Raw genomic sequence first — 9762 nt, 5'->3', positions numbered from 1 at the left:
AGACATTTAGCAATTAGCACCCACACCAGAGTTTTCACTTTAATGATAGATAAGTTACAAACAGAATCAGCAGTAATTCATTAGAATTCAACACTAAGAAAATCTCTGATGATACCTTTTATGAATTTGACCTGAGGCTGCTCACTGGAGGGAACTGAAATTGCATCTGACACAGTAATGTGCTTTAACTGCAAAAGGGTTTAAAAGATAGGGAGTTCCCAAAATGAATAGGAAAGGCACCTCCCCAAAGCAGTGGTCAACATTTTTCTTTTGTTTAATCAATAGCATTTGGTTTAACACCAGTGGTTCTCAGACTTGGCTGCTCATTACACTCACCTGGGGAGCTTTTACCACGCCCAGCCTGGGCCACACCCCAGCCAATTCAACCAGAATCTCTGGGGGCAGGACCCAGGCATCAGTACTTTTTAAACCTCCCAGGTGTTTACAATGTGCAGTCAAGCTTGAAAACCTCTGATCTACAGAGAAGCCGTTTCTGATGATGGAATTATTGGCCTCACTTGTCACTGTCCTGTAGCACGCCACACATTCACACCCTTGCCCTGCGTCTTGGTGGGCAGAGGGTGCTTCCTCACTCATTTTGGATTTGGTCATGTGACTTGTTTTGGCCAATGGGATGTTAGCACATATGATGCATGCAAAGGCTTGACATATGCTTGGTTGATGGGCTTGCTCTCTTATGCACCCGCCTTTTCGCTGAGAAGAGCAGGGCTCAGTCAACCATTGTCCCAAGAAGAATAAGAGATGCATAGAGCAGACCTAAACCCAATCAGCCATGGGGAGCCAAGCCCAGCTGAACCCTGGCTGGCCCGCAGAGGTAAGAATGAGAAAGAAATGCTTGTTGCTATAGGCCACTGAGTTTGGGGATGGCTTGTTATGCAGCATTGTTGTATAATAGGTAACTGACATAGCTAAAATAGAAAAACAATTATTTAGTGAGATAGCCAACTACATTTTGGGGATGCATTATATCCTTTTGGCATGAGGGAGAGGGCCAACTCAGAACTATTTCTAAAGGAAAGTTTGACCCATAATATCTACTAAGATGTAGCTTTTTGGAACACTGCTGCTGTCTTTGTCACCCTTCTGATCTGTTAAGCAGAAAATATTTCCTGCTGATTTCTTACTCAGTTTCACACAGGCCCTCTATCTAAATATCTATCTTCACCAGGGCAGAACTGGCATTCTGAATCATCAGTGCCTCAGGCTAGTTTGACAGCTTTTTTTTTCTTCTTTTTTCTTTTTTTTTAAATTTTTAAATTTAAGCTCTATCCAAGTTTTTGTGGAAGAACAGAAAAAAGCCCTCTCTATGTAACTATCACCAAAATAACGAGACAAGGTATAGACTTAGCTATGGCAAGGTTCCTTACTTGCTACTGGGAAAACTGTGACTGTGCTGGAGTCAGAGACCAAGTCAGGCACAGAGAGGCATAGATCTTTTCTTTCATAAGAGCCCTCCCTTAAAATTCACAGTTGTTCATATACATGCATTTATAAATCAGGTGGTCTTGAATAATTTAGGACAATGGTCCTCAAACTTGAGTATGCATCAGAATCACAAGGATAGCTTGTTACAACACAGATTGCTGGACCCCACCCCCAGAGTTTCTGACTCAGTCAGTCTGTTGTGAGACCAGAGAATTCGTATTTCTAACAAGTTTCCAGGTGATGTTGATGCTGCTGGTCTGGGGACCACACTTTGAGAGCCACTGACTAGGGTGAAAAGTATGTATGTGTGAGATGTATGCTATCTGGGACATTGTCTTGCACAGGGAAGAGTCTTAAGGTGCTTCTTCAATGGAAAAATGTCTGTGTGCAACACTAGGAATAGGTCCACCTGGAAATACAAATGGAGTTAGCAACTTCAACTCTCTTTGCAGAAAGCTCATCTATTCCCATCACCACTTCCCAAATGTGTATCTTTAGTCCTGACTCCAGGAAAAACAACTCATGAAATGCCTCCTTTTCAAGGAAGCCTTCCTTGATTTCTCTAAAAGAGAACATTGGCTCATTCTTTTGAAATCCTAGCACTTTATCTGAACCTGTCCTATGGCATTTAGTACTTCATATCTTAAAGTACAGGTGCTGATGGACTTGTCTTAGCTCCTCACAGAGGATGTAGAATCTACCTGATTCATCTCAGAATCCCTTACAGCATCTTTCTGTATCAGGTGCAAAACAAGTATTTATAAAATCTAAAGTCTGTGAGTCAATATCCGTGTGAGGGTGGCTCAGAAGTTCAAAAGATTAAAACTTGATATGCAAAGCCTGCACCGTCTGATATGATGGCCACTAGCTACATGTGGCTATTTAAATTTAACTTGATTAAAGTTAAATAAAATTTAAAATCCAGTTCCACCCTACAGTAATCAGAACAGTGGGGTATTGGCAAAAGAATAGACAAATAGATTAATGGAACAGGATAGAGAGCCCAGAAACAGACCCATATAAATATAGTCAACTGGTTTTTAACAAAGGATCAAAAGCAATAAAATGGAGTAAAGATAGTCTTTTCAATAAATGCTGCTGGAACAATTGGACATTTACATGCAAAAAAAATGAACCTAGACACAGACCTTACAACCTATCACAAAAATTAACTCGAAATGAATCAGATACCTAAATGTATAAGATAAAACTATATAACTCCTAGAAATTAACAGAGGAGAAAATCTAGATGACGTTCAGCATGGTGAGGACTTTTTAGATACAATGAAAGAAATAATTAATAAGCTGGACTTCATTAAAACTAAAAATTTCTTTCTCTGCAAAAGACAGTGTCAAGAGAATGAAAATACAAGCCACAGATTAGGAGAAAATACTTGCAAAAGACATATCTGATAAAAGATTATTATCCAAAATATACAAGTAACTCTTAAAAGTTAACAATAAGAAAACAAACAGCCAAACTAAAAAATGGGCAAAAGACCTGAACAGACACCTCACCAAAGAAGATATACAGACAGCAGACAAGCATATGAAAAGCTGCTCCATATCATATGCCATTAGGGAAATGCAAACTAAAACAACGAGATACCACTACATCATATTGAACAACACAAATATGGTACTATTGGAGAGACTCCTCTAAGAACGTCCAAGGCACTTTCATCTATGTTATCTGACGCTCACCAACTCTCCTGCGATATAAGTGGTTGGAAGAAAAGAAAGATCATCACGTCCACTTTACAGCTCTGAAGATGAAACTTTAGAGAAGGTAGGTAAATTGCTTCATGGCAAAGTGGAGGAGCCTAATCTACAACACAACTAGGAGACATGGGAAAGCATCTAGAATCTAATAGGTACTCAATAAATTGTACTCCCTTATTGGTTGATGTTTTCAGTTTCCCTTTTTTTTTCCTTCAACCATACCTCATCCTTTCATTCATTAAGTCAACAAATATTGCATTTATCATGTGTTGGACACAGTGCCTGGCACTGGGGATGCACAGGTGAACAAATGAGACAAGGTCCTTGCCCTTTAAGGATCTTCCAATCCAGCCTTCTTTACCCTTGTGGTTTTCAAAGCCAGCCAAGGATATTTGTGAGCTCAACTGTTACTAGGATCGTGATGTTTCTACGAAGGGCAGTGAGCCCAGGACACCGCCTCCCCTCCCCCAGGTAAAGCTTAGGTGTTTTAGGTTGGGAACCCTGGGCTGCAGGAGACCTGTTTCTTAGGTTCCGGGGCATTTGCCTATTGTCAAATGCCTTTCTTTTACTGAAGTCCAGAGCCTCAGTTCTAGAGCTAACATAGGGAACATGAGCCACCCAGGGCAGGGCCCTTCCTGTTCCATGCCCTGAGGTAGATTATTGGTTCCTTTTATGGTGGTCTCTAGGGCAGTTGAAGCCTCATCACTGAACGCCACTTATTTTTAGTGTGCACATCTTGTCTTCCCATAAGACTCAATAGTTTTGTCTCTATTTTCCTTAGCACCCAGCTCAATGCCCTGCAAATAGCAGAAGCACAATTAAGATTTTGTAAAATGAAAAGACAGATATTAACTCTTGGCCCAGTGTGGCCCCAGCTGAACCCTAGCAATTACTCTAATTAAATCATTATAATACCTACTACGTGCTAGATATATTCCATACCCCCACTGTCCAATAGTTGTATAATGTAAAGCACACAGCAATTTTATATTTTCAGTAGCCAGATTTTAAAAAGAAGAGATGGAATTAATTTTAATAATATATTTTTTGTTTAACCCAATATATCCAAACTATTGTCATTTCAACATGCAATCAATACACAATTATGAACGACACACTTTACATTTTTTGTACTGTCTTTGAAATCTAACGTGGATTTTAACAGTTATCATATATTTCGATTTGGATTAGCCACATTTCAAGGACTCAACAGCCACATGTAGCTAGTGGCTCCTGTATTGGACAGTGCAATTTTATACAGTATTTTATTAAGCCCTGTAAGATGTATATGAATCATAGCAAAATTGTGAGTGGCAAGCATTTTAGAAGGATCATCTCATCTAACTCTCCTAACAACCTTCATCTATAGATAAGGAAACATAGGCATAGAGATAATTAGTGACTTTCCTCGACCACTCTGCTAGTATGTGGCAGAGTTGGTGTGGAATTCAGGTAATCTGAAATGACCACATCATGCCACTGGATTAACTGGGTGGTGCTGAGCAAGTCACTTCTCTGCATTTTAGTTTCATCATCTACAAAATGGGGAGAGGGGTGGAGTGGATCATCCAGTGCGGATGCTGCATGCTTTAATCTTCCTTGTTATTTCCTGGTGTGTGGAAAACCAGGCTCTCCTGTTCCCATCCATGAGGACTTCAGGTTTACACCATTCTTTCTAGGATCCGTACAGAGGGCTCTTCTTAGCCTGAACTTTCCTGGTTGGGACTGCTCTGACTACAAACCTCGCAGTAGGATGGAGCCGCTCCCATGCCCGAGAGCGGTGCTGCATTTTCATTTGCTTCTTCTATTTTCAGCATAGAGTCCAGCTTCAGCTTCTTGAGGCTTTTTTGAAAGAAAGGAAACTTGTCGTCTGGGCTCTCCATTTTAATTTTCTGTCTTCTTTGTTCTTAGGCATGTTGTAGAAAGCTCCCCTCTCCCAAAGAAATTCTACTCTACATTTCCATAATTTTCCTTCTCTCCTTCTCCAAGAAATGCAAAGAAAATAACTGTCAACTTTTTTTGCATATATAAATTTTAACAGCCCATACATGTCAACTAATCTTTTATCCTGGAAGGAAAGGCTTATTTCAAGTGATTGAAAGTTGAAATGCTTAGGTTTTCATTCTCGTTGTATAATGGAATCACTGTGTGGACATGTTACCTTATGATTAGTTCATCAATTCCATTCCTCAAATCCACTAATTCTGAGTGCCTACTGTGTGCAAGGGCACAAGTTTTTGAGGAATGCATCTTTCGTGACAGAGGGTAAGGCAAATGTTCAACCAACCATAGCACAAGGGAGAGAGAGTATATTTAGTGCCTTAAGCAGGGTGCAAAGCGCTAAGACAGTCCCAATATGTGGTTTGGGGTATATCAGGGAAGTTTCCACAGAGGTGTTGCCTTTTAGAATGGACCTTGAATGAAAAGTAGGGTTTCACTGAACAGACAAGTCAGGAAGGCCATTTCAGGGGAAGAGGCAGAGGGAACTGTCTCTGTATCCTGGACTACAAGCAGGAAGAGGAGTAGGAAGTAGCACGTGGCGTGGTTTCGGGATCACATGTAGTGGATTGCAGGGGTTGTGTAAGGATGTCAGGCAGTTTGGCAAACTCCTGGCATGAATCTCACACTCCCAATCCTCCACCCATGGGAGACAGCATTAATCAATCACAGCCCACACCTTTCCAAGCAATTTCAGGACTTCCTTCATGAGACATGATCGACTTGCCATCCCTGGTGCAGGAGTCCCATGGTAAGTGAGGTAGAGCCTTGAATACCATGTTGACTAGTTAGTAGTTAATTGGATAGGCAATGGGGAGCCATTAAAGCCTTGTAAGCAGGGGAGTGGCATGGTGGCAAATGAGAGCTGTAGTTCAGGGTAATTAACTTGGCAGTGCTATCTGGGATGGATTGGAATGGTTATAAGACTGAAGGCCGGTTATTTGGAAGTTTCCTGTCACGGTTTAGGTGAGCAATAATGTCTGGACCTTGAGTGGTGGCCTCAGAAAAGGGCAGATGTCACAGAAGTAGAATTTAAAGAACTTGGCAAATATGTTAGGATGTGGAGAGCTAGGGGCAGGAGTGAGAGAGGGGAGTCAAAGCTAATTCTGAGGTTCAGGTAAGTACCTTGGAGTAAGAGAAAACTAGTGAGTGCTACCACGGAGAGGGGAGCCTGGGATCAGCAAGGAGGTAGGGAGCGTGAGTTTAGGGATGGAGGGAGGAGTCTGCAAAAAATGGATTTAGGCTTATCTCTTCTACAAAGCATAGGTTTTCTAAGCTATTGTCTGTCGGGGAACTCAGTAGTGCAAAGTCAAAATAACCATTTTTAAGCAAACACTACTGGCCTTTGTCAATAAGCAGAGTTTAAGGAAGAGCTCCCATCTTTCCCAAAATTTGGAAAATTGGCAAGCCTTAATTCGTAATCAGGGAAGGGGCATGCGGGAAGAAAAGAATATAAACCTAATCACTGTGCTTTTCAGTTTCAAAATGCTTCCCCAGTCCAGTGAATTTACACTTTAGTAACAATGATTGACAGTCAAGGAATGTATCTAACTCACTTTTATTTCCCCCTTGGGGAAAGCACTGGCGTTCCCAATTGTTTTAAATTGCAGAGGCAGTAATTGTTTTAGAGTTAGAAGAAGTGGCTTTTTGGAGCTGGAATCTATTGCTGAAGGGAATATTGAGTCTATCGTAATAGACTAAGGTCACTAGGATCATTTTCAGGAAGGTTTTTCCAGGCGGAATGAATACCAGCTTAGTCAAAGGAGAACCTCAAAGGAACCAATCGAAGGCCCAGGAGAACTGAGTTAACCAAAAAAATGGTACCAAGCGGCTACTGGCACCCAAAAAGGAGCCAGGGAATTTTTTTTTTTTTAAGCCACTCGTGTCCCAAATAGAATTATTGGTGAAATTTAATATGAAAAGTTTTTTTCAAAGATTCTAAAGTAAATATGAAGCAGTCGATGTATTTTGAGACACTGTCCCAGAGGAACTTGTTTATTAAACTGTGCACTTCGAAATATTTATTTACTTAGAAAAGTCAAGAGGGACAAGCTAGGCCGGTTGCATCAAGAACATTATTAGCAGGCTAACCGATGGTAAATGGAGTGACGGCTGCACTGGAAATGTGTGCTTTGATGTATGGGGAAACCCACACATCTGATCTGGGATGGAGGAGACAATCATGGCATTGTTTGTAGGCGCCAACAGACAGGCTAGAGCCAGGGATCCTTGCAGAGACTGGATTAAGGTATCAGAACTGTTCACATCTCATTTCCATCACTCCCAAGAGTGGACCACAGGTTTTGCTGATTAACACACAGACCATGGCAAATAGCATTGTGTATCTGAAATCAGACCAAGATCAGTAACAGTAACACAAACCATGTGTGAAGTTTGGCATATGGAGGTTCCTCTTTATAAAAGCATTTTTCCAAACCCAGGAAATTAGCAAAAGCAAAATGTTCCCTAATTCCCGCTCCCAGCCCACCCCCTTAAATACAGATATTTATGCCACCTTCTGGTATATAATAATATTTTTTATTGTCAAAATTTGCGAGCCTTCAGAAAGGAAGGTGGGGGTGTGCGTTGAAAATGTACTGATTTCATCAGCGCCTCCGCAGGCAATAGGAAATAGTAGATTGCGTATTGAGGCAGAGAAATCAGACTACTACCACCGGAATGTTTTCCACTCACCCACTTTGTACTCTTCCTTCATACTGGAGTTGGGGTCAAGGCAACACTGATGCAATTCTCCACTTTCCTTGGGTTTCATTAAGCAACTACTAGGCGATGAGTGAGTTTCAATAGAAGAGGAGTGTAGAATGATGCCTATAACGATGTGACTTATTAGGAGCTGTTAATTATCTGAATTTTACCATCCAGACATTATTAATGCCTCTCCAGTATATCTTTTATGGATGAAACTGTACATTTAATAGCAAAAGTACCAGTGGGAATTGACAATTAGCAGCCACGCATGAACTAGATGCAATGTGGCATATTTCATCCCGCTTAGATAGTGATCGAACAGACAGGCCAAAGTTTTCTTCGCTAGAAATTGCCCTGCTAAGTGGTTTCTGGATCCTTCGCGGAGGAAACAGCAAAGGAGCTGAAAGCGACCTCTTTCAACCACACCAGAAATTGGCTGTCTATGGCGATTCTAGACTCACAGAATCTGGTTTAGACACAGATGTATCAAACCAAGATTGGAAACCCAGTGGACGTCCCATCCCGAAGTAAGAAGTGCCACGTCCTGCCATCCTCTGCCTTCCTTGGGATGCCAGCCCAGGTCTAATTCCTTTTTAGTTTCTTCTCAGTCCTCGGCTGTGCTGGCGGGGAGCTACCTGCGATTCCCCAAGGTGGATAATCGGATTTATCTCTTCCCATGCTGGCTGGGGATGGGGACGAGTTCTGTCCCCGAGAGAGTCTCAGAAGTAGGCACAGAATCATCTTGCCGATCTTAAATTTCCGTCCCTGCGCTGGGGAGAGGGGAGGACCGGGGCACGGGAGGCTCTCCCCTCCTCCTCCCCTCTTTTTCCCACCTCTCAAAATTGGCAGCCAGTCCGTGGCTCTCGGTCTGGGGTCTGGAGGGTGGGGAATGTGGGTGAGGGGGCCGGCTGGAGAAGCTCTCGCTAGCGCTGCCTGTGGCCAGACCCGCCTCCATCCCCTCTCCGGCGCACACACACGTCCACCCAGACACACTCCGCGCGCTCCCTCGCGCTCTCGCTCGCCCGCCCGCCGCCGCCTGCTCTCTCCCTCCTGCTCTCCCCGGTCTCCTTCTCCCTTTTTTTTTTTTTTTTTGGTACCATAGAGTTGCTCTGAAAACAGAAGATAGAGGGAGTCTCGGAGCTCGCCATCTCCAGCGATCTCTACATTGGGAAAAAACATGGAGTCAGCTCCGGCAGCCCCCGACCCCGCCGCCAGCGAGCCGGGCAGCAGCGGCGCGGACGCGGCCGCCGGCTCCAGGGAGACCCCGCTGAACCAGGAATCCGCCCGCAAGAGCGAGCTGCCCGCCCCGGTGCGCAGACAGAGCTATTCCAGCACCAGCAGAGGTAGGAGGCTGCGAGAGGGGCTGAGGAGGGGGCGGCGGGAGCCCGGGCGCGGAGCGGGGGGCGGCCGGGAGCGGGCGCCCGGGGCGCGGGGTCCGTGGCCGCGCGCGAGCCTGCAGCGGCGCCCCGAGCCCGGAGCACCCCCCTCCCCTCCCCCCTCCGCCCCCCAGAAATGTTGCAAACTTTTGCAGCCCGTTCTCGGGTTGCAGGAGGAGAGGGGGGCGGGGGAGGCGGCAGGAGGGTTGACAGCCGGCGGGCTCACCCCCTGGCTTTGATTTTTCTGCAAAGAGAGGAGGAAAGCAGCGTTGCCGAAATTAAATACGCTCCCCCAAAATTCGGAGAACCGGAGAGTGGGGGCCCGGGAAAGAAACTTTTAAAGCGGCAGTGTCCTTTTAAGAAGGAAAAGAAATCTGTTTATGGCCACCGTCCTCCCCCTTTACCTTTTCTCCTCTTGACAGTTTCGGCCCCGGCTGCCCGAGTCGGGGGTGTGTTTTCGGCCCCCTCAGAGCTGAGGGGAGCGAGAGGAGTGAGCGACCTGGGAAGCCCC

The 9762-nt window shown here is 44.3% G+C and overlaps 1 protein-coding gene across 1 annotated transcript in view; it reads left to right on the top strand.

Annotated features, from left to right (window-relative positions):
- Window positions 1-9031: 9031 nt before the first annotated feature.
- LOC124235137 (nuclear receptor ROR-alpha-like) overlaps window positions 9032-9762 on the top strand; it is a 515162-nt gene continuing 514431 nt past the window's right edge. The window contains exon 1 of the mRNA XM_046652746.1: window positions 9032-9218. Coding sequence (XP_046508702.1) covers window positions 9053-9218 — 166 coding nt within the window. The 5' untranslated portion in view covers window positions 9032-9052. The remainder of the gene's footprint in view (window positions 9219-9762) is intronic.

The sequence above is a fragment of the Equus quagga genome, chromosome 2 (assembly GCF_021613505.1).
Source record: "Equus quagga isolate Etosha38 chromosome 2, UCLA_HA_Equagga_1.0, whole genome shotgun sequence".
In the NCBI taxonomy this organism is placed as follows: domain Eukaryota; kingdom Metazoa; phylum Chordata; class Mammalia; order Perissodactyla; family Equidae; genus Equus; species Equus quagga.
This window is presented reverse-complemented; position numbering and strand designations above follow the sequence as displayed.